Here is a 25,312-nt window from a genome sequence, read left to right as displayed (position 1 = left end):
GTTATGGCAAAAGAGGTAATGTTTCTAGATACAGTACCTTGCATGACACTGCCCTAGAACAGTTGGCCACTGAATCAACCAGAGGGGCAGCAACCCTGGATTTAATATTAAGTGGCGCCCAGTTCTTGGGGCAGTATGGAAGTGTTGTTGAACCAACCAATAGCTGTGACTATCAGGTTAACTAATTTTATATATTCAGTGACCATTTGGAACAGAACTACTTAACAGTAACTGATTTGTTACACCAATGTACAAACTGGAGAGAGAGCAAAAGCTTGCTCAGAACGAAGACTCAATTCCTGAACTTGGGAGGAAGCCCCATTCAACTCAATGGGTCTTACTTCCCGGTAGGCTGCAAATCCTAAATAAATCTGGTAGTCCGAGTAACTGAAGCCCCCACAGGTCTTTTGCAATAACTGGCAGGGTCATGTAGCTGAACTTAATTATAATACAGAACTAATGAATGTTGTTCTCTCTAATAGCATTTTTTAAAACCCTTCCCTTCGTTTCCCATTTCTCTTTCCCCCGAGTTCTGTTTATTCCCTTCAAACAGCCCCTTCCCCCTTTTATTTAAACGCCTCCCTTCCCCTCTTTATTTTAATTCTCATGCTTCCAAGTCGGTTTTCCTTAACTAGTTTATAGGTAAGCTTTGCATGCTTATTAACTGGCCCGTTCCACCCACCCACACTCCGTTAATATAAAATGAAATAATAAAGATGAGGTGTGTCATAAACGGTAGGTGGCAAGATTAAAGAAAATAGTAAAAAAATCAGGCTCGCTCTGAGGGACAAACAGGGCAAGCAAAGGAGCCGCTTTCCCTGCGCTAGAGGGCGCAAGAGAGAAGCTTCCCGGCTGCTCGCGAGGGGAGGCGGGCGGAGCCTGAGGAAGGGAGGCCGCGGGCGGAGAGGCCGCCAAGCTGCGGTGAGTGGCGGGGAAGGGCAAATGGCTGCCGGCGCAGGAGGGAAGGAGCGGAGTCCCGAAGGGAGAGATGGGGAGGCCCGGCAGCTCTCAGTGTTGTGCCTATGGGGGGGGGGGGAATAGGTTGGACGAAGAGGACGTGCCGTGGGACGGGGCGGGTGGGGAGAGAATGTTTGCATTGGGCTGAGCTCGCAGCATCGTGGAAAAGGTTAGCGACAGGGGCAAAGGTGGCGTGTGGTGCAGCATGTTCCCGCAAATAGCGCTCTGGGTTTATTTATTTTGTGTTTTTTTCCTTGTGAAGGTCAGGTGTGTCTGCGTGTGTTTGCAAAGTCCCTCCACGCCGCAGTTCCCAACGCACTTCCTTTAAAAACTTTTTTTTGGGGGGGGGGCAGTCAGTGTAGCAAACTTGTTCTATTTAGCTGAGGTTTCCTCACGCCGCCTTCCAGGGATGCATGCATAGCAATTTGGGGCGCTCTCGAAGTCGCTAGCCCGGGTGCCCCCTTTTTCTTTTTCGTTTTGAAAGGACAGGAAGAGGGAACGTATAAAAGGTTGCACAAGTGGGTGGTATTGAGAAGAGACAGCGAGCCCAAAATGCTTCAGGAATAGTGTAAAACTCTCCCTGATCCCTTGGCTGGACCCAAAGTTCCCTGCTGAGTTTGCAGCTGAGCAGAAGTCAAGGAAGGCTTTCCTTCACTCCAGCACCTGCAAATATGAATTGGGCGAATAGGGTCTTAAGTGTGGTGGCTTCCTTGAACTACTCGGGTTGGGGATGGAGAACCTGTGGCAATCTCAGCACAGTCCATAGTCGGGGATGGTAGGAGTTGTAATCCAACAATGTCTGGCGGGACGCAGGCTTCTCATCTCTGCTTAGATAAAAATCAAAACCAATAACACAATGTAGGTCAAGTGGCAAAGCGACTTCCGACGCATCATGAGCTTTATGACGAAGTGGGGCTTGAGTCTGACTATTTCCAAACCTCACCGCACACGCCAACCACTATACAAAGTTATATGAAGAAATTGTGTCCCTATCGGTTATATGTTTCTGATATAAATTGGTCACTTAAGCCCCAGAGTGGTGGTGAACTAGGCAATAATTTTTAAAGAAGCATTTCTATAATGCACTTGAGAGATGTTTTAAACATCTATATGGAGCTGCTGGGAGAAATCATTGGGTTTGGGCTGGGTGTTCATCAGTATGTGGATGATGCCCAGCTCTCTCTTTTAAATCGGAACCAGTGAAGGCAGTGAATGACCTGTGTGAGTGTCTGGAGGCAGTTGGAAGATGGATGGGGGCTAACAGATTGAAGTTGAATCCTGACAAGACAGAAGTACTGTCTTGGGGGGACGGGGCGGACAGGTATGGGGGACTCCCTAGTCCTGAATGGGGTAAGTGTGCACCTGAAGGACCAGGTGCGCAGCCTGGGAGTCATTTTGAACTCACAGCTGTCCATGGAGGTGCAGGTCAATTCGGTGTCCAGGGCAGTTGTCTACCAGCTCCATCTGGTACACAGGCTGAGACTCTTACCTGCCTGCGGACTGTCTTGCCAGAGTGGTACATGCTCTAGTCATCTCCTGCTTGGACTACTGCAATGCACTCTACATGGGGCTACATTTCAAGGTGACTTGGAAATGACAATTAATCCAGAATGCGGCAGCTAGACTGGTGCTGGGAGTGGCCGCTGAGACCATATAATACCGGTCCTGAAATACCTACATTGGCTCCCAGTATGTTTCCGAGCACAATTCAAAGTGTTGGTGCTGACCTTTAAAGCTCTAAACAACAGCCCAGTATACCTGAAGGAGCGTCTCCACCCCCATGGTTCAGTCCAGACACTGAGGTCCAGCTCCAAGGGCCATCTGGCAGTTCCCCCACTATGAGAAGTGAGGTTACAGGGAACCAGGCAGAGGGCCTTCTTGGTAGTGGCACCTGCCGTGGAACGCCCTCCCATCAGATGTCAAGGAAATAAACAACTGTCAGACTTTTAGAAAATATCTGAAGGTAGCCCTGTATTGGGAAAATTTTAATGTCTTATGTTTTACATGTTTTTATATGTACAGTGGTACCTCTGGATGTGAACAGGATCCGTTCCGGAGCCCCGTTCACATCCTGAAGCTTCCGCGCATGCGTGTGATGTCATTTTGAGCGCATGCGCGAGCAGTGAAACCCAGAAATAACACGCTCAGTTACTTCCGGGTTGCCACGGAGTGCGACCCAAAAATGCTTAACCCGAAGCTACTTCAACCCGAGGTATGACTCTACTGTAAGCTGCCCAGAGTGGCTGGGGAAACCCAGCCAGATGGGTGGGGTATAAAAATTACTATTACTACTACTACCACTACTACTACTAAATTGCTTTAGGCATACATTTGTCAAATTTGATCTTAATCCATACAAGACTTTTCATTATGAACCATGTTTAACATACTATAAATATACACAGCTGGAAGTTCGTAGACATGAAAACATGGTTCTTTTGAAGTTGACAGCTGTGCTGATATTGGCTCAGAAGAGAATAATAAAATATACAGTTTAAACATCATAATTTTGCTTGACACCTTAAAAGTGAAACTAAAGAGTGTTTCTAGTTCTCTTACTCCCCACCTCCCCACCAATTAAAATGTAACTACAGCATGAAAATAGCATAGGAAGGGAATTAATCTGGAGTAATATCAGCTGCAAACACCCACAGTATTTGAGAACTCCTTTCCTATAAGGATTCCTAGAGATGATTTCCATGATGTATGGGCAGTCAAAATGTATGAAATTTAAAATATTTCTGAAATATTGCCTTGATTCCTATTTTTGTTGTTGCCAGAAACAAGAAAATGTTCTCATCTCTGCCTCTTATGGCAAAGAGATATAATTTTACAGCTAATCCCTGTATCTTTTGAAGATTTTTGTTAATTAACAAAAGGGTTGTTTTATTTTCCTTTGTGTCTAGAAAATGAGTGACAGTGACGATGATGTCCCTCAGCTTTCATCTGAAGCCTTATCTGCTCTGCAAGAGTTCTATATTGAGCAACAGCAGAGAGAAGACGTTAAGGCAACAGAAAGATTTGATAACAATTCTCTTGGCTCAATAGAAGAGAACTGGGTAAGCAGGTGCATTTTGACTAAAATACAGTTTGTGGTAGCACTTCTATAGAATGGTACAGGATCACAGAAATGATAAGAGAGGCACCCAGCAAGACTAACAATAGTTGGAATGCTAAATGACATCGCGATCCACCATTATTATTACAGCTCAGATGAAATTTTTTACTTGGTGTCAGGGGCTCAGGAGCAGAGGCACAGGGAAGAGAGGAGATGGAGAGCGAAGGGGAAGAATCTGAGGGGAGCGTAGGAGAAGAGGACAGTGGACCGAGGGATTCCATGAGCCTCTCCAGCGAATCGGAAGATTCACAGAAGGGGGCGCCAGTGGCCAGGGGTAGGGGGTTCCCAAGGGGAATGCCCCAGGAGCAAGGGGGCAGCAGGGACTCTCAGAGCAGTAGCTGGAAATCAGGACCAGCTTCCCCACCAGAGCAGAGTGGGGGGGAAGAGTCCCAAGGATCGGGGCCAGTGCATTTCCCACCAGGGAGAGAAGATAAGGTAGGGCTGACCACGCCTCCATCAGAAAGTCGGACAACGGAGGAGAGGTCAGATCCGGCCAGTGTCCCGGAAGAGGGAAGCAGTGACCGAAGTAGTGTAACGGTTAGGAGAAAGGTCACTGGGCTGGCGCGAGAGGCAAGTTCAAATGTGCAGGAGCGCGGGACAGCAGAGAATGAGGATTGGGAACCGGGTCCTAAAGCCCGCCGGAGGGAGGGGGAGGAGCTAAGCGACTCAGCGTTGGAAGAGTCCAGAAAGGGCAATGCCCCAGCGGGCAGGAGGACCCAGAGGAGGAGAGAGCAGCGTAAAAGGTGGAGCAGGGCTAGGATCTTAAACTGGTGTCATAGGGGAGGGGACTCAGACGGGACTTCGCCGATCTAGGGTTTAAGACGTAGGGCTGCACGCTGTGGCTTTGAAATGGAAACTGAGCTTCAATAAAGACTTTTGTACATTACTACAGCCTAGCGTTGGTCCTCTGTGAGCTGGGACCTAGAGGCAGCTCTGACACTTGGTTTTGGCTTTAAAGTCATCTTGCTGTATTGAGAAACAGTTCACAGAATGTAAACTCTGGGCAAGCAAATTGTCTATAGTGGTGTGTGTTCCTCTGTTTGTTAGACATTGACTGCATTAGTATAATTGCACTATTTCCACTCATTAGCTTGCTTCTCATGGGAAACTTGCAGTTTGGGAAAGTGGAAGAGAGATTATCTTTTCCTTCAGTGAAAAATTAAGCGGAACCGAAGATCCAATTTAATACTAAGAAACAATGTTATCATTGGCTCAGCTTTTTCTACCTAACCTGTACTTTCCAGTTTTTCTCATGACAAAGAAATGGGTATGAACTGGACATTTGGAGGGTGCAGGGAACCAAGAGTGGAGCCAGGAAAATCTTACTTGTATTCTTGATCCCAGTTTGGGACGTGAAATTCTCATATGTCTTCCAAGCATCAAGCATGTGGTCCTCCCCCACCCTGCTTGTTTCCCATTCTAGTTTCCCTGCCCACTTCTCTTGGCAGCTAGTTCCTGGTCTGTCGCATAAACCTGGGCCACACACATATACATATTTTAAATACTGTAACAAATTATGAATTGTTACCATGAATGTGATTGAGGTGTGTATGTCCACTGTCTGCACCCAGCAGCCAATCTTTAACCCCTGTTGCTGCTGATGCTTCTCTGGCTCCCCCCCTCCCCCACAAACACTCAGCATTGTCTACTGAGTCCATTGTATCATTGTATCTTGTATCATCCAGATGATAAGATGTATCTTATCATCTTGATTCTTCCACAGTCTGACCTTTCAGATCTCTACCATGATCATTTGACATGTTGTGTCTCCCTTTTTCTTCTGTGTGCCCTTTTTACTTAGGGGACAATGAAATGGAAAGAGAAAAGGACACAACTATTGGATATCCGTAGTGGAGGCTATATACAACCCTGAGCCCCATTTTGCTTAGTCAGATGTGTTTCCCCCCATTCTGTTGACGTTTATTGTACAAGAGAAGTGTATTACTGATATTTGTGCTTTATTACCCCCAGCAACTGAGCCAGTTTTGGTATGATGCTGAAACTGCGCTCCATTTAGCTAACGAGGCTGCAAGAGCAGCTGGAAGTGGTGGCAGGTGAGTTCTATGAATCTAGCAATGTGTTTTTGTCTTTTTGAAAATATTGTAATACTGTTTTCCATTTTTTTTCATAGTATGTTAATCTGTCAACCTTTCTGTAGTACATCACTGTAATACAGCTTTGATAGTGAGACAACTTTGATCATTAAAGCACAGGACTGTGAAATGTTGGTGTTTATAATTTCTACATTGCATATAACATGCAAAGCTTTCCTTATCACCTACCTGTGACGAAGCAACCAACATTTCCATTTTACAGATGAATTGAGACTGAGACTTGAGGCCATCTATTAATTTGTGCATGGATTTCAAGCCTCACTTCTGAGGTCCAAGGGAACTTTGCAAAATGATGCTAAGAACTCCTGTCCATCTCTAAGACCTCTTTTATATTTATTGTGAATTTGACTAAGATGGCATTCCGGAACTGTTTGGAGGACCAGTTTTCTGGTTCCTGTGACATGCCACAGTCCTAATTGTGCACATTACCTTTGTATGATCAACTGTTTTTGCAGTACAGAAGCTCATCCCTTGGCTCCTACATGTGGTGGGGATTGCATTTCTTGGAGCATGAAAACTGTAATGGTTGAATATACACAATGCAGTCAGTAGAGATATCATTGGGAATACACGGGTAATAAAAATGCATTGTTTAACCTTGTCATATCTGAAGGAGCAGACAGTTGTGGGTGCTCTCCTTCCTTATTAAGGAAGATACAGTCCACTTGGTGTGTGAGGGTTTTGTTTGCAGTTGCTTGTAAAGTTTCTTAAATTCAGTGATTCCAAGTTAGCATTTCCACTCGAAAAAAGAAATCCTTCTTTTTTGGGTAATTGCTATGCCAATGAGAACTTCAAGTTACCATGCACACGCTGTTTAGCACAAGTTCTGGATTAAATATCTGAACCTTTTTCTTTATCTTTTCAGAATAGCATGTGTTAGTGCACCCAGTGTTTATCAAAAATTGAAAGAACAGGACAACAAAGATTTTTCAACATGTTTATTGGAATATGACCAAAGATTTTCTGTGTATGGAGCTGAATATGTTTTCTACGATTACAACAATCCCTTGAACCTTCCGGCCAACCTCACAGCACACAGTTTTGACATTGTCGTAGCAGATCCACCCTACCTGTCTGAAGAGTGTCTCAGAAAAACTGCAGAAACCATAAAATACTTGACTAAAGGAAAGGTTCTGCTTTGTACAGGTATAAGCATTGCAACATCTAACATCTTATTATCTATAATTATAGTGTCTGCATTCATTTAAAAGGATAATGCTCATGATTTTGTACAGCATCTTAATTTGGGAAACAGTCAGCTCTTACAGAAAGCTGCTGTAAGGGGATATAGGATAGTGTGGGGAAACAGGAGTAGTTAAAAAAGATAATTTAAATATGCCATTGTTTTGCTATGATAGCAAACTGAAATCTCAATGTTGGCTCTGGACATTGGCTGCTCGTGGCAACCAGAGAGAAAGTCTATTTGCCTTCATGCCCTGCTTCTGAGAAGTCTGAGGTTGGCCACTGTTTGAAATGTGATGGGCCAACAAGAAAGTTCTTACTCTTTTTGTTCCATTAAGACATGATCTTTTGTTCATTTTCTGCTGCAGGTGCTGTTATGGAGGAATATGCTGCTAAGTATCTCGGTGTGAAGATGAGCAAGTTTATTCCAAAACATACTCGAAACCTAGCCAATGAATTTAGATGTTACGTGAACTATGATTCTGGACTAGATTCTGTTTCTTGACACTGCTCATAAAGAATTAACCAAATATTTCAGTCTGGGACTTTTTTCCTTCTCTGGAGGTGTGAACATTTGTGATTTGTTTTTGTTTTTAACATTCAGCAGTATTTGTGCTAATAGGAGGGAGGTGGTGATGAGAGGCAAGGGTTGAGCAAGTGGACATGGAACAGGTGCAATAACATTGGATAACCTTTCTCCCACCAAAACACTTCTTATACACTGCCAACCCAACTGACAGGTCTTGCTCCCTTTCCTATTGCTCTTTATAATTCTCTGGGCAACTGAAGCTGAGATCAAGTGATGTAACCGAGTTCCTCTTCATGAGTCCCTGGCAAGCATAAATCTGAACTCCAGCACTGGTAACAAGCTCCATATTTTTCATTATGTATTGCTACCTTGTGTATTTGATTTGTGATAAATTATTACTTTCTTAGAGAAATTATTGCCTTCTTAGAGAGGAAGGGAAAACATTTTATTAAAATGTTGCACCGAAATGGGAGACTATTCTACTCTAAAATGCTATGTTTTTTAAAGGGCATTTTATGTTATTAGGCTGCCATATTATCTTTCCAGGTGTATTGTGAACCTGACTTTATCATGTGGTTGAGTTGCAAAATACTTGTTCCCAATTATTTCCTAATTCGTAAGACCGTGACCCTCATCAAACACTCAAGGTGCATCTCACAGCATTTTCAGATATGAAACATGAACTAATTTCATTTTTCTCTGAATAAGCCATTAAGCACTTTTGCAGCATAACATCCATTGATCCAAAGAGGCAGTTGGATAACCTTTCTGACCTTTATCAAACTGAAGTTGTATGCACAGTACTGAATTCATTTTCTTACACTTGTGTGCCATAAAATGTCCTTATATTCTCCTGTATAATGTATTATGGTACAGGGACTTGCCAACCTTTCAAACTGCCTAAATCCTGTTCTGCTTTGGAGATGGGGAATGGCTAGCTTTTTATTCTGCCCCAGCCATTGGCTGAGCTGCAGTCATTGTACAGAACCCTAACTGTTAACGAGTATTGGTCTGATTTTATGGATTATGGGGCCTCCCTGTACTGAAGATACGATGAAGGGGAAGGTGTGGTGCCCCTTCCTCTCTAGTCCAGCAAATGATTAACGCAATTACCAGGAGGAAAGTTGCAACCATTCATTTTAGTTACACCCTGCTCAGCAGTGCAGGACACTACCGTATTTTTCCATGTATAACATGCCCCAGCGTATAAGATGACCCCTATTTTGGGGAGACTCCAAATTAAGGAAAAGGGGGGAATTGGCAGTAGGCCTGGCCTCAGCCACCAATCACCCGCCAAATCACCGCTAATAATCTCCTGCTCATGGATGCCATCAGTTGACCGTCCCTCCTCTGCACTATCTGTGTATAAGGCGACCCCCAATTTTTAACTTTTTTTTAATAATAAAAAACATCGTCTTACATGTGGGAAGATACGGTACTTACTTCCCTTTTAAGTCAGTCTTCCCATTTTTACAGTTCTCCCATTTCTCCAGTTTGCTTTAAAGAGCTTGCTGACATCCATGTTAAGTGTGATGTTAACATTTCCCATGGGGTTTCCAGCTTTCCATGCACTGGTCCTTGTGTTTACACACCTGCTCCTTCTTTCCCCCTCATATTTTGGGCAGAGGAAAGCTTCCCATAGACATCCGGTTGGCCACAGTGGGAACAGGCTGCCTGGACTAGATGGGCCATTGAGCTGATCCAGCACGGCCTCTTTTATGTTCTTATGAAGTTGAGTGCCCTGGCATCTTCATACAGCCCTGCATTTCAGCAGTTCCCACGGCCATAGCACCTCTCACTTGCCCAGCATCCCTGCAGGGTGCATTCTACAGGTGACAGCCCCCTGTGCTTTAACTTATCCACCAAAGGTTTTACATTTTTATTTGAATATGAACTAAATTCTGAAATAAGAGCAAAAGAGAACATTGGATACATATGCCTTGGCACAAAATCTTCAATAGTTCGAGTCTGGTTTGTATTCATTATCTCAGAACTCCAGATTAAGCCTGTATATTGCCTGTACTTTAAAATCTTGCCCTTACTTAAGCCGCCAAGTGCTCTGCTCTTTGATTGGAACTGTCAGGGGTTCAGGAGCAGAAGCACAGGGAAGAGGGGAGATGGAGAGCGAAGGGGAAGAATCTGAGGGCAGCGTAGGAGAAGATGACAGTGGCCTGAGAGATTCCATGAGCCTCTCCAGCGAATCGGAAGATTCACAGAAGAGGGCGCCGGTGGCCAGGGCAAGGGGGGTCCCAAGGGGGACACCCCAGAAGCAAGGGGCCAGCGGGGACTCCCAGAGCAGCAGTTGGAAATCAGGACCAGCTTCCCCACCAGAGCATAGTGGGGGGGAAGAGTCACAGGTATCGGGAGTAGCGTCTCCCCCAGCAGGGAGAGGAGAGGAGTCAGGGCTGACCACGCCTCCATCGGAGAGTCAGACAACGGAGGGGAGGTCAGATCCGGCCAGTATCCCGGAAGAGGGAAGGAGTGACGGAAGTAGTGTAACGGTCAGGAGGAAGGTCACTGGGTTGGCGCGAGAGGCAAGTTCAAATGTACAGGAGCGTGGGACAGCAGAGAATGAGGATTGGGAACCGGGTCCTAAAGCCCGCCGGAGGCAGGGGGAGGAGCTAAGCGACTCAGCGTCAGAAGAGTCCAGAAAGGGCAGTGCCCCAGCGGGCAGGAGGACCCAGAGGAGGAGAGAGCAGCGTAAAAGGTGGAGCAGGGCTAGGATCTTAAACTGGTGTCAGAGGGGAGGAGATTCAGACGGGACTTCGCCGATCTAGGGTTTAAGACGTAGGGCTGCACGCTGTGGCTTTGAAATGGAAACTGAGCTTCAATAAAGACTTTTGTACATTACTACAGCCTAGCGTTGGTCCTCTGTGAGCTGGGACCTAGAGGCAGCTCTGACAGGAACAGTTTCCTCTACAATAATAGTTGCATTCCCCACGCAAATTCTTATTCCTTCCCATTATGAATAATCGCCTCCAACCAAAATGTGCAGAGGTCATTAACTAGTTTGCCAGTGTGGAAAAGATTCCCCGGGGGCATCTGAAAGCCACAACTTTAGCGTTAGACACTTGCAGATACACATAATCCACCCAGTTTAGCATATGAACGGTGGTCAAATGGGTGCATTAAAATTAGCTGTTCTCTGATAGTGCATGCCAGTGAGTTGCATAGTATAGTAGTCACAGATGCCTGAACAGTTTGATGCTGGAAATTATGGTGGGATGCTGCTGGTTGTATTGTAAAATACAAGGCAGATGCAAGGAAAATCCTCTGTGTCGGTTGATTTTGATACTAAAGTGAATGACTACCACCATTTGCACATCTGAATTTCCAATAAAAGTTGCAGGGAGGGGCTCCTGCCATAAAAGTTATATCAAATTAGGTATAGCTGCCAGTTTCCTTTGAATTGTACTCACAAATTATGTCTGGACTGCATTCAACAAGCATTTATTTCCTTTTAAATCTGCCCTCCTTCCCCCTCCCCGCCACCCCAGTATAGAATGCAGAGATTCTGTTAGGGGTCCATGGACTCAGGGCTGTAATCTCAAAGGAATGTTTGGTTGGAAGAGCCACAGCATAGTGCAGTGTAACGCAGCAATCGAGAGAGAAATTAAATTCATCATTTGGAAGTTTTCTAGAAGGACGACATGTTATGGATGCAAAGGTTAGCCAGGCTCCATTAGGCATATTTCAGAAGTTTCTACCTGGATTTTGGGAAATCTGAATTAGCTGATCTCTTGTTTCTTATTGGATTAGAATTCCACAGTTGTTCTGTATTTGAGTTCTTCTTTTTCATTTTTATGGTGGAACATAGGAAGCTGCCTTATAGCAGATCAGTTTTTGCCCAGCGCTGCCTGTTCTGATTAGCAGTGGCTTTTCAGGGTGTCTGTCATTCCTCTCCACGTGGTGATAAAACCGGGGGGGGGGGGGGGGGGGGGAGGAAACAAACTTGATCAAGATTGCACTGCAATCCCTTTTCTACCATTTTACCAATGTGTTCGTGAACATTTGTGTGGTAATATTGTAAAAGCAGCAATATGTGATTCTACACAATTGTGTGATGATTCTTTTTGGATGGTATTTACCAGCATGTCAAAACAAGTGTGCACATTAGTAAAACCGTCCAAAAATAGGTTCACATTGTTATGGATCTTCCTGCACTGTTTTTTTCAGTACAAAGGGGTGCATTAAGAAAGCTGTGGGGAGGGAGATGCCTCAGCTTTCAGCTCATTTGCACTCTGTATGTGCTGTAATTTCAGAAACTTAGAAATGAGAGCTAGATGGTGAAAAAAACTAGTTGTAATTTTTTAAAAATAAAAAAGTAGTTAAACTAGAGACCAGGAGTTAAACTCTGGGCAGAGCACATCAGAGGAAATAACAGAATGGAATAAATCCTCTCATCCCCAGAGTCCATTATGAAAAAGAAGGGATTTTGGCAGATATGCCTTTTCATGCAGAGATGGGCCTCTGGGTTGGAAGGAATCGTGGAAGTCAACTTGTCTAACACTCTGCTCAATGCAGGATCTACATTGCGAAGGTGTGACTACAAAATCCCAGACATTCGTTCAGCCTCTGCTTAAATATCTCCAATGAAGACGAGAGCTCTCTGCCTCCTGAGGCAGGCACTTCCGCTGTTGAGTGGCTTGTACTCTTAGGAAGTTTCCCGTAAGGTTTAGCCAAAATTGGCTTTCCCACCATTTCCACCTATTTGTTCTAGACTTATCCTCGGGAGCAACAGAACACAAAATTCTTCCATTTGGTACATGAAAGCACTTCAGATATTTGAAGACGGCTGGAATGTCTCTCCTTAATTTTTTCAAGGCTAGATGCACCCAGGTATTCTTTAACTGTTCCGTATAGGATTTGGTTTACAGATTCTTCCTCCTAATCACCCTTCTCAGGTCATCATAAAGGTAAAAGTACCCCTGACCATTAGGTCCAGTCGTGGACGACTCTGGAGGTGTGCGCTCATCTCACTCTATAGGCCGAGGGAGCTGGCGTTTGTCTGCAGACAGCTTCCGGGTCATGTGGCCAGCATGACAAAGCCGCTTCTGGGGAACCAGAGCAGGTCATCATACTAGTTGCTACTCTCAGTTTGTGTCTTCCTTGAATTGAGGGGAAATCTTCATCCCAAAAATTTGCCACCCCTTCTACACAACTACTGAAGGTCCAACGGTGTCATTCTGTTCACCCTAAACAAAGGCCAAATGGCAACTGCTGTGTCATGTGCAATTTGGAGATAGATTAGCAACCATCTACCTGAAAGCTAGAAAGATACATGAATAAAGGCAAAGCAATTTGGTAACCTATTGATGTTTGCTAACATTACACATTAGAAAACCATGGCTCACTCTCTCCAAGTGGAATGGGTGACTTGGGAAATGAGGAAAGTCTCAGAATATCCATAAAGGATGGTGTTTGCAATGTAGGAAGTTGCGGAGAAAGGAGTTATAGACAGAATTAACCCTGTAAATTGAGCCAACAGCTTTGTCTATCATTGGGAGTTTAAAGAGGCTGCTGCCTCCAGCTTACACAGTTTTCTGAACCTTTGCTGTTTAGAGCTTTTGGCTCATACATTCATTTAATTTGGCAGGTGCTTTCCTCTCTCACCGATGGAAGCCAAGGCACATCCCCCCCCCCCCTTGGCCAAGCAGTTTGGTTTCATTTATCTGATCTCTCATCATCCTTGTTATTCCCAAAGGCTCCTACAGCCTGAAAAATCTAAAACTGATAACTGGCTTGTAAGATGAAAGCTAAGAACAGCTTAAAAAGGCAACTGGCATGTTTCCACACTTTTGAAAGGGGTCATAAACCAGACTATTTTTCAAGCCGAGACTTCTCTTTCCATGATGTTATGTGAGCAAGAGTATATTGTATAGGGTTGGTGTGCATTTGCGGCATATACAATACTGCCCTGATCAACATCTGAGCTGTAAACTGGAAAAACACCAGTACTTTACTCCTCGTTAACACCAGCAGTAAAGTTCTTCACTTCTCTACATTTCACACCTGCCCCCTGAGTAAACTATTCGTGGACTGATACTCCTTTGCAGTGTGAGGATGCTACCTTTTCAGCGAGTCTGCCGATGCTGCTTTTGAAATGATATTTTGTGAAATGTTTTCTTCCTTTGAACACAGAAGTAACAATTAAAGCTGAAACAAAAATAATCAGGAGTCCAGGACATTGCACTGTTAGAATCCTAACATCAGAATCCCAACATCAGGGTCATATCTTAAAGACACAGCCCTTTCAGCGACCTCTACATTAAGGATTTAGAAGATGTGACAAAAGGGAGTCCCCCATCATTTGATGTTCGGAGCAGATAAAAAATGAGCTGCTTGCACTACCTTTAAGGTTCAGTGTGACATGACAGACCCCAGGGCATATGTGAGTCTCAGAAGGGGGTCAGTGATGACGACACATAATGGCTCTGCTTCAGAGCAAAGCCAACATTTGTGGACCTCTGCCTTTATCTATAGCAGCTATTAGGTGGTACAAGCCTAATATTTCCTGGACTACTACTGTATCCCCAGAGCTACTTTCCAGGCGTGATTTCTTAATTTGTGCAACTCATTCCCATTATGATTCTTCAAATCTCATCATGGCTCTGTGTCACTGGACTGTGTCCCACCGCACCTCCAGCTTCTGTCTTCTCAACGTTTGTAATGATATTTTCAAAGCACGCTGCTTCTATGGGTGGGCCCTATATATGCACAAGCACCATCTGCCCTATCAAAAACAAAGGCCTCACAGCCGGGTACATTGACCTGACTGCTCTGAAGGGGACTGTATTTGAGCTGGCACAAACGTCCTGTGCATATGGACTGTTCTCCAATGGCTCATTCATGGATGCAGGCTGCAGCCCACATCATCATGCAGGTGTGTGTGTGTGTGTGTGTGTTTATGAATGGACTCTAGAACTCCCAGAACCAGGGAATGGCGAAGCTAAAAGGACATGCAAAGCAACCTTTGCCATCAGGTTTCTTCTGGGGCCTTCATTCTGATGGTGGCTTGCGGTTACGATTCAACGAGCAACTTTACCCCTTGCTTGTCTATGCTGGAATTTACACCCTCTACTTCTTTTTCATGTACCTGTGGTACACAGGTGCAGCCCACTGGGATAGTGACATAATCCTCTGTGTAGACATAGCGTCCTCCGGTGCACGTCGTGGTTCGGCGCAAGATGACCGCTGGCATTAGCACCGGGACACTCCGGAAGTGGAAGTTCTCCTCCCCGTAAACACCAGTCAGGCAGCCCTTGCATAGGCAATAGGCTTCGGGGATGTACTTTGGATACCTTGCCGGGTCATAGGAGATTCTGTGCCAGAGGAAAAGAAAAGGGACTCAGTTTGTGCGTCCTCTACCGTCTCCCAACTCCTTGTTTTATCCCAGCTGGAAAAGATTACGGCAAAATGTTGACAGTTGCTTTGCACTGCATTAAATAATGTTTTCGTTATTATGCCAAGGAGAGGGGAGGAGGGGAACAGCTGCAGCTCTTAAAGACGGCCTGCTTATTTGAAAACTTGGAGAGAGAAACCCTTTGGACAGCTCCCTAAACGGATCAGCATCTGAAACAAAGGCATGCTCAGTTTCCTTGTTCATGCAATGGTAAGGTGGATTCATTCGGCTCAACTCTCTCATAGCCGATGCACATCAATAGTTTGCCTGTTTTCCTTCCGGGGATTCTTAGCTGTAGAGGGTATGCCGTCTCTGTTCTTCCACACATCTTTAGCACTAATGCAGTGCCTTTGTTGTGGACAGAGTTGGACCCCTTTTTTCTGGCCCTGCTCCTGCTCATTTTTAACAGCAGGCCCAAAGTTATTCTCTTAACACTGCCAAAAAATGAAGCAGCTTGGGGAGGTGGGTCTCCAACGAAACAGTCCTGCTAACGCAATAAGTTTTAGATGTGCAATGTTTTAGCTGTGATCCCCTAACCTCTGCACCCTTTGTGTGCCCCCTAAAACTCTTCCAGGGTTCCCCCCCCAAAAAAGACCCCCTCTGGAGCAGATTTACACAGGGAGCACATGGCAGGAGCGGAGGAGAGGGGAGAAGTGCTATGTAACAGCCAAAACCCCTTGATCTCCCTTCCTTGACTTAGCAAGACCCAGTTACACTTTTGAAGGACTCACAGAGCTGCAATAAATGTGTAGTTCTGCCCTTCGTCATAACAGGGGATATACCGTATGTCTACTCACAGGCAGGCGATAAGTACCTATTTGTAAAAGCAAGGAAGGCAAAAGCAGGTTTAAATAAGAGGTAGGGAAATCAGATAACCTTTCCTTTTCAGAAGCTGTTGCTGCTTGGAAGCTCACGAACAAACGCAGAATGGAAGAAATTAGGCGTAATTCAAAGCCATGCTTGGGGACATGTTTGGCACAGAGCTCCAGCATCACATAGATGGATGCTCTGGAAAGAGGATGAACATGACCTCTGGCTTCAAATGGAACACAAAACTAGATCCAAGTTTCTGCAACTCATGTCCATATGTGAAGCAAAAGCAATTTTTCCTGAAAAAGCTCACTTTTTGCACAACCAAGCTTCATTGCCTTGGTGCAGAAATGCCCCCTTTTAAAAAGAAAGGCTTTGTTGCCTTGAGCTATCTGTTCACGTAGGGAATCCCTGCCCGTCTGCAATAATGCATGTGATACATTTATAGTTATATTTATATAGCATTCTAGGAAATAGTAAGCCCTGAGAAAGAGGCTCGCATGCTAACACACCAATGAGGAAAAAGGGAAAAAGGGAAAGCAGGGTTTTCTCGGTCCAGTTTTTTCTTCTGGCAAATGGTGCCTAAAGACTGCCTGACAGTCAGTAAATCAACTGGTGCAGCTTTTTACACACAAATAGCTACATGCAAAAAAACCCATGAAGGATAAACAGGGTCTTCATGGTATGACTGTGCTTTATTGTAAAACAGGCTTTCCCATTTGTGACACGGTGACTTTAATTTAAAGAATGAATAGAAAAAGATTGAGGTGTTGTTTTTTTAATGAGTGGGAGCCCTCCCCCCCCCACTCAAAACCCTATTAGTGCTTCAAACTCCATGTACCAGACTTACTTAAACACATCCACCCCATATAAATATGACCAAATTAACCTGCTAGAAGAGAATGGTCAAAACAAATTTCTTGAATGATGCTCACTATTTACCATGGTTTACATTTTCTAAAACATCCTTAAGCTGTGCAAACTAGCACTTTGGGAAGGCCAAGTCACTCACTGACCCAGTCTTATCCAACTCTGACGCTGATCTAACCAGAACATATATTTGTGCACCTGGAATTTGTATTTGGAGTGCCTGAATGTACAAAAAAAGTCTAGAGAGTAAAAGAGAAATGACTACCTTTTAGATTTTTGGAATGCATGTACAAATCAGTTAAAGGCAAACAGGACCGAGTCCCAAGAGGTTATCCAATTCCATTTGCTATTGCTGTTAACAAAATTATATTTGCTTCAAACCTTAAATGTTTTGTTGCTCAGTGTCAGGAGTGAATTAATAGTGATTCAAGATGACTGTAGTCTGCCTAAGCTTCCTACAAGTTGGACTCTGTTCAGGATGTCTGGAATTAGTCATTAAAAATACAGAAGAAGAACGTGAAAGCAGTAGTGCCAGTTTGGGCCCTATAGAATGGAGGCTGCAAAAATAAGTGTTACCAAGAGTCAGGGAGTTTAACGTTGCAAAATACTTGCGTGGCTCCCTTGAGAGACACTCAATAAAAATATATGTCTTAAGCTGGGTCTCCTAAATCCTTTAACACTTCTAAAACTCTTTGAGTGGCAACTGAAGCCTATTTGGAATTAGGTCTTTGAAATGTATATAGGAAGCAGGCTTACAGCGAGACACACCATTGGCCTATTTAACTCAGTACTGTCCACACGCACTGGCAGCAGCTTTCCAGGGTTTCAGGCAAGGGACATTCACAGATGTACCTTCTGCAAAACATGAGCACTACTACTGAGATATGGCCTTTCTTCTTACAGTTTAATTGATTTGGAATAATGAAGATCTCTTCCTGCAGATTAGAGTCCTGATAATTATGTTTTCTTTTGTACTTTGCTCACTTACTCAAGCCATTCAGACTAGTTTAAGTAGACTGTTTCCTTACACGCAGGCACCTCTAACATTTTGACCATTTTCTGTAGTCAAATTAACATCCAGAAAGGAAAAAAGAAGGCAGTGGCTACAGTCTTAAGCATGCTTACCAGAAGCATCTTCCACTGGAGCTATTGGTACATCCTATTGAACAGCAAGGTTTAGGCTCTACATATTAAGTTAGATCCCTGAGTGCGTTATAAAGAGCCCAAATGCTGTTGCCCATCCAATTTGAGAGGTGGAATTTTCAGCACAGAGCATGAGAGTTACGATGGCAGTGCCATTTTTTACATGCAATTTGTTCCAATGTATACCTACAGGTCTTTCCAAATGCTTCCACATCTCTGCATTGCTCCACATGATCGTTTCTGCAAGCGAATGGCACTAAGTGACCTGGTTCGTCTACAGTAACACTGGAGAGCTTCTACTTGTGTTGTGTTAGCTTTCCCTTGCAAGGGCGCAATTTCAACTGAACAATCCCTTAGGTGTGTTCTTTGATGAAACACATTTGCGGTACTCTGCATCTGTGTGGTGGCTCTGCATCTTCTAAGCATGCTGTTGCTGAACTGATGCCAAATCAACCTGCTGACATAGTCCTAAGGACTATGAGCTGAGATGAATTGAATTGAATTACACATATGGAAAGGCAGCGCATGCCACTACAGCTGATAATGGTGCGCAGGCACTGCTTAACAGACGACCGGCATTGCCTGCAAAGTCCTGTGCAAAAAAAAGGGCCACCTGATGCCACTGTGATGTTAGGTGATTGACCGATGAGTAGCCTCACCCACTTGTCATAGTTGGCTTGCATGATTGGGTGGAAGAAAGATCTGGCCCAGTGGCCAGATCCTGTTCCCCACTTCTGCACTACAGATCCACAAAGGTTTATGGCAGATCTGTCTGGCATGACTATCCTACATGCGGATTTCAGCAGATGCCTTCTATCTCTTTTGTGAAATAACCCAGTTGCCTGAGCTAGGAATGCAGCCACACGGACCGGAAGGAGCAGTGATAAATGGCAGCGTATCAAACTGGGGTTAGGTGTCCAGGGAAGAGCTGCAGGAAAAGACTTTAGGCCTGGATTTATTTACCATCACCATCATTAATAATAATCTGGACTCTAAACCGGTCAGGCCAATGACATCTGGAGATGACATCACAAGGGGGAGCTGGTGAACAAGTCAGCGAGGAGATGAAAAGTAATCAGGAGGGGCCCATGCAGAAGGGAAACAAAGGCAGGCAAATTCAAGAACGGGACATCTCAGCATCTGTGCAACTGGATGAGAAAGAGAGCGTGTGCAGGGGAGCACAGCACAGCTCTCTCAAGGACCAACAAGATCAGTGCAAATTTTTCAGGGGGTACTAAAGTGTATGCACTATCGGCATTTCTTTTTTTAGTTGTTAAAAAGTGTGGCACTTACTGTAACAACTTTATGGTGAGTACCAGCACCTGTTTTCTAGGGGGGAAACCACTGGACAGAATAATAATAATAATAATAATAATAATAATAATAATAATAATAGTTACAGATAGGTAGCCGTGTTGGTCTGCCATAGTCAAAACAAAATAAAAAAATTCCTTCCAGTAGCACCTTAAAGACCAACTAAGTTAGTTCTTGGTTTGAGCTTTCGTGTGCATGCACACTTCTTCAGATACGAAGAAGTGTGCATGCACACGAAAGCTCATACCAAGAACTAACTTAGTTGGTCTTTAAGGTGCTACTGGAAGGAATTTTTTTATTTTGTTTTAATAATAATAATAATAATAATAATAATAATAATAATAAAATATTTATATCCCACCCATCTGGCTAGGTTTCCCCAGCCACTTTGGGCAGCTTCCAACAAAACACTAAAATACAATAACCTATTAAACATTAAAAGCTTCCCTAAACAGGGCTGCCTTTAGATGTCTTCTAAAAGTTTGGTAGTTATTTTTCTCTTTGACATCTGGTGGGAGGGTGTTCCACAGGGCGGGTGCCACTACAGAGAAGGCCCTCTGCCTGGTTCCCTGTAACTTGGCTTCTCGCAGTGAGGGAACCGCCAGAAGGCCCTCGGAGCTGGACCTCAGTGTCCGGGCAGAATGGTGGGGGTGGAGACGCTCCTTCAGGTATACTGGATCGAGGCCGTTTAGGCATTTGAACTGGCCTCTCAAGTTCCAACTTGTTTATGGGAAAGAAAACGTAAACACTTTTGAACTCGCCTCTCTGGTACTTGGGTACTTGCATCTACTTAGCTGGAGAAAAAGAAAAAGCCGGAGAAAAGAAAAAGGCAGAGAAAAAGAAGAGCCACTAAACAGAAACCAGGGTCAAAACAGCTTAATCCTATTTCTGGTTTTGTTGACTGCCCTGATTAATCAGAACTGGAGGCTGAAAGCTGTTGCTTAGACTAGGCGTAGTTGGGCCCAGGACTGTGGACTCGACTTTTGCTTCCTAATAGGTAAAGGTAAAGGTACCCCTGCCCGTACGGGCCAGTCTTGACAGACTCTGGGGTTGTGCGCCCATCTCACTTAAGAGGCCAGGGGCCAGCGCTGTCCGGAGACACTTCCGGGTCACGTGGCCAGCGTGACATCGCTGCTCTGGCGAGCCAGAGCCGCACACGGAAACGCCGTTTACCTTCCCACCAGTAAGTGGTCCCTATTTATCTACTTGCACCCGGAGGTGCTTTCGAACTGCTAGGTTGGCAGGCGTTGCTTCCTAATAGAGCCCTGTAAATTCAGAACACAACTGAACATGCGCTCAGTATCAGAGCTGAGCTCACAGTACTTTTGCACAAAAATCAACTTTGTCTTCTTCCAAGCTTTCTTCACTTAAGCAGCCTGGTTTTGAGGGGTGAGAAAGCTTTTCCATTCCTGCTATTGTTACACAATGGGAAAAATAGAAGTCCTTGTAGATCTAGTGCAAATCACCCAGCTGATCTAACAGTGGATCCTTCCAAAGTTATTTCCAGCCCAAGATCTATATATTGTAGGTCAACCTTATGTGACCTTCAGTGTTAATAGTATATTAACGTTTTTAAACTATTCAGGCAAAGTATAAGTACTATTTTTGATATTTCAGTACAGTATATACAGAGCTTCTGTTTAGAGTGCTGGCATTCAGCTTGTATTCTTTGTAAACATTGTTTCTAAATACATAAAGTTAGTTTTAAAATACCATATTGAGAAAACAGCTGTTTTTAAAGCTAAAGCAGGCAGAAGACAAACCACATAAGCCAGTGTTTATTAGTGGCCATTAAAAAGACAATATTTGCATTTCCCACAAAGGTACATAACCAAATGCAAATGCTGCTATTTATTCAGAGTATTATAATAATAACAACACACGTTTTTAAAATTAGAAACTGCCCCACTTTGGATGCATTTGCTTTGAATTCAGTTCTTCCTGTTGTGACACCTGTATGCACATTTAAAATAGCAGCTTCCCAGATGCTGCGGTTGAGCTAAAAATGTGACAGCCTAATTACTAGAGAGTAGAACAAGACACCCAGACCCTGTTCTGCTCACCTGTCCTGCTGCTATTAAGTTGGGGTGCGGGGGGGGGGGGAGTGAATCAGCTGCAAGCACAGCTCTCATAGTTCTGCCCTGGTTTTTAAAAGTGCAGCATTAAGCAAGGTCTGTCTTGTGACTAATTTCCCCCTTCAAATTCAAGAATCAGTAGTTCTAAGAGACCAGAAGAGAGATGAAGAAACGGCCTCAATAGGCTGGTCCTATTCGACACAAGTCACATGTGTGGCGTCTCCCTTCAAGCCACAGAGCAGAGGATGGGGAACCTGTGGCTCTCCAGATGTTATAGGCCATTGGCCATGCTGGCTGGGGCTGATGAGAACTGAAGTTCAGCGACACATAGCCACAGCGCCATAGGTGGAGAGATAAGACAACCACACAACCCTACTTCACATTTTAAGCTAGGGAGTGGCAGATGAATTGCGTTCACATTACCTGTAGGACCAAGGAGAGATGCTGTTGAGGTTGATAGGGAGTCGGTACACCTTGTCCGCAGCTGATCTGCCCCCTGCTGGACAACTGGTATTGTGATCTTTTTCCAGAGGCTCCAGCTGCAAGGTGTGATGGAAAGCGCTGAGCATCCCTGCTGTGAGTCGCCCATACAGCTGCTCCAGAAGCTCTTCAGGCCGGTCAGCGCAGGTTCGTGCACGCAGTGGGCGCTTGCTTACCTTGAAAGTCTCTAACCCAGGGTAAGGGAGTCCACACAAGAGAAGGCAGGCAAGCACCCATACCTATAATGCACAGGAAAAGAAAACATATAAAGGGTGCTTTTCTAGGTGTTTGCTTCCCCGACACGCCCACATCTGAAGGAGGATAACAGGTACACTAGATTTAGTTCGCAAGAGAGATTTGAAATGGAATCTTACACATCTATTCAAAAGTAAGCCCTATCAAGTTAAATTGGACATAATCCAAGCATAGGCATAGTCAGGATTTAAATTAGGGAGGAAGGACACCCACCTGCCATCATCCTCTGTCTGGCTCTGTCTAGCAGATTTGGAATGAAATGTCTCAACAACTGTTGTTTTAAATTGCTTTATTTTGACCCCAAGTGCTTAGAAACATCTGTCAAACTCTTTCTACAATTTCTACTTATTTAAGTATTTTTATTTATTTACTTGACCCCTCCCCCCAAGCAGGTAAACATATAAAGATTAACTTTAACGAGCTAGCCTATGATTGGTAAATCATTGGTAAATCATTTTTGATAGGAACTTAGATCTGTACATATAAACTCATCAAACAGATAAGTCAGCATTCAGAATTCAGTTTTGAGATTGATGATCACCCATCCTTCAAACAGGTGATGAGAGGAAAGCGCAGGGGGGGCATGGATCCCTAGATGCACAGTCTCAGGGTGATCAGTGTGGGATTCAGAACTTCTGGGCAAATAGGATCTAATCCAGCAAAAGGATTTAATCCTTGGTAGGTCCTTGAGTAAAACTGTTCATTTCACATTAGGAATCCACTTCCCAAGCAAGAAAGGCGTCATTCTGTCAGCTAAGTAGGTGCCATTGGCAGACGATGCCCAAGTATAGAAATCCACGGTGCCCCAGTAAACCTGCACAGTAAACCTCGCCCCGCTCTCCTAATCCTTGCGTCTGTTAAATAATTACAGGTCGGGAGCCTCACTCCTCGCAGTCGCAACGCTTGGTCATAGAACTTGGAGAGCTGGAAAGGATCCCACAAGGGCCACCTAGTCTAACCCCACCGCCTTGCATTGCAGGTCGTTTTAAGCCTCTACAGCGCCAGCCCAACAGCGTCCTCAGCCCTGGTTTGCGCGGCGGCAGTGCGAACGATTCTCCCGCTGCGCAACCGCTCATCCCAACCGCGCATCTCAGCTTGCAAGAGGTAATTTTCTGCCCAGGTAACGCTTCCCATTCGGACCGAATTTAAAAGCTGCCTCGAATTAATAAATAATAATAATAAATAATAATAATAATAATAATAATAATAATAATAATAATAATAATAATAATAATAATTTATTCCTCCCTGTCCCAGGGAATCCTCAACCCAGTGACGCCCACCGGCTCCCAAGGACCTCTGAGGAAAAGCACCCCGCGCGCCCCTTGGGAAGAGCTCCGCCGCCTCAGCGCGCGCCTTTCAACCAAATCCGCGCCAAGCCTTCCAGCCCCGCCGGCAGGAGCAGCTTGCAGCCGCGGCCGCGGCCGCCGCCTTAGCAAGGGAATTGGAGCAACGGCAAGCAGGCGGGAAGTTTGCGCCAAGGGTCCGCGACGTCGCGCGCGTCTCCCTCCTTACCTTGGCCGTCTGCATGGTGGGGACGCGCGCGCGCCGGGACCCGGAGCCCGGCCAGGCGCGCGAGGAGCCTCTGGGAAGCGTCGGCGCGTGAAGCGCTTGCTGATGGCCTTGGCTCTCGCGGTTGGGGGGGGGGCGGGCGGCGAGAGGAGAAGTTGGAAGAGTGCCCCGCTTCGCACTGCGTCGCCCCGGCCTGCCGGTGCCAAAATCATTTTCAGCCCCAGCTGCTTCGCGAAGGTTTTTTTTTTTTCCTCCTTCGCTGGGGTGTGACTTGAGCTAGCGGGAGGCAGGGGGAGGTTCTCCTGGCTGGCGAAGAGTTTTGCCGCGCTTACTGAGGAGGAGGAAAGCAGGGGCAGCCAGGCGCGCGCAGCAGGCCTCCTCGGGGTCCGCTCACCTGGGCCAGAGGCCTAACAATCCTGCAAAAGTCAATGATCTAATCTCCCCACTGTAGCTCTTCTTTGATCCCCCTCAACAATGCACTTGCAGATCAGCTGTCGCGCGAAACCATTCTATGTCCCAATCAGCAGAGAATGCAATGGGAAAACCGTAAGATGCAGCAGGCTGTGCAAAAAGAATGTCAACCCCACAATTCCCAAGCAAGGCATCCTCGTAGGCCTTCATGGCATTGCTGTTGTTTAGTCGTGTCCGACTCTTTATGACCCCATGGACCTGAGCACACCAGGCACTCCTGTCTTCCACTGCCTCCCACAGTGGAGGTCAAACTCATGCTGGTAGCTTTGAGAACACTGTCCAACCATCTCGTCCTCTGTCTCCCCCTTCTCCTTGTGCCCTCAATCTTTCCCAACATCAGCATCTTTTCCAGGGAGTCTTCTCTTCTCATGAGGTGGTCAAAGTATTGGAGCCTCAGCTTAACGATCTGTCCTTCCAGTGAGCACTCAGGGCTGATTTCCTTAGGAATGGAGAGGTTTGATCTTCTTGCAGTCCATGGGACTCTCAAGAGTCTCCTCCAACACCATAGTTCAAAAGCATCAATTCTTTGGCGATCAGCCTTCTTTATGGTCCAGCTCTCACTTCCATACATCACTACTGGGAAAACCATAGCTTTAACTATACAGACCTTTGTTGGCAAGGTGATGTCTCTGCTTTTTAAGATGCTGTCTAGGTTTGTCATTGCTTTTCTTCCAAGAAGCAGGCGTCTTTTAATTTCGTGACTGCTGTCACCATCTGCAGTGATCATGGAGCCCAAGAAAGTAAAATCTCTCACTGCCTCCATTTCTTCCCCTTCTATTTGCCAGGAGGTGATGGGCCCAGTGGCCATGATCTTCATTTTTTTATGTTGAGCTTCAGAGCATATTTTGCACTTTCCTCTTTCACCCTCATTAAAAGGTTCTTTAATTCCTCCTCACTTTCTGTCATCAAGAAACACAGGGTACTAACATCTTTTTCTATGGGCGGTTCACAAAAAGTAAGGTCCTGAATGTGAATTCTAGGTGTTTTGATTCTACTAGATCCAGCTTGCTAGAGCCATCTGTTTTAATTTTACAAAATTCCACTGATTACTTAGTGTTGAGCCTAAGCAACACTTGAATT

The 25,312-nt window shown here is 45.0% G+C and overlaps 2 protein-coding genes across 3 annotated transcripts; one reads left to right on the top strand and one right to left on the bottom strand.

Moving 5' to 3' along the window:
* The first annotated feature begins 825 nt into the window (after positions 1–825).
* Positions 826–7,901, top strand: EEF1AKMT1 (EEF1A lysine methyltransferase 1). Of its 2 annotated transcripts, none has more exons than XM_079974195.1 (5): positions 826–921; positions 3,864–4,016; positions 6,047–6,129; positions 7,055–7,335; positions 7,740–7,901. In XM_079974195.1, exons 2-5 carry the CDS (start codon positions 3,867–3,869, stop codon positions 7,874–7,876), a joined length of 651 nt encoding a protein of 216 aa, XP_079830321.1. In that variant the 5' UTR covers positions 826–921; positions 3,864–3,866; the 3' UTR covers positions 7,877–7,901. The 2 variants fall into 2 exon arrangements, with proteins under 2 accessions (XP_079830321.1, XP_079830322.1); XM_079974196.1 differs by lacking the exon at positions 826–921 and adding an exon at positions 941–1,126.
* Positions 7,902–12,726: 4,825 nt separating this feature from the next.
* On the bottom strand, positions 12,727–24,391 carry IL17D (interleukin 17D). Its single transcript, XM_079974683.1, is given in 4 exon segments — positions 12,727–14,929; positions 14,931–15,222; positions 21,938–22,233; positions 23,765–24,391. Coding segments are annotated over 4 exon segments (633 nt in total). The 5' UTR covers positions 23,780–24,391; the 3' UTR covers positions 12,727–14,899.
* Positions 24,392–25,312: the final 921 nt, after the last annotated feature.

The sequence above is a fragment of the Podarcis cretensis genome (assembly GCF_951804945.1).
Source record: "Podarcis cretensis genome assembly, chromosome: 4".
Classification (NCBI taxonomy): Eukaryota; Metazoa; Chordata; class Lepidosauria; order Squamata; family Lacertidae; genus Podarcis; species Podarcis cretensis.
This window is presented reverse-complemented; position numbering and strand designations above follow the sequence as displayed.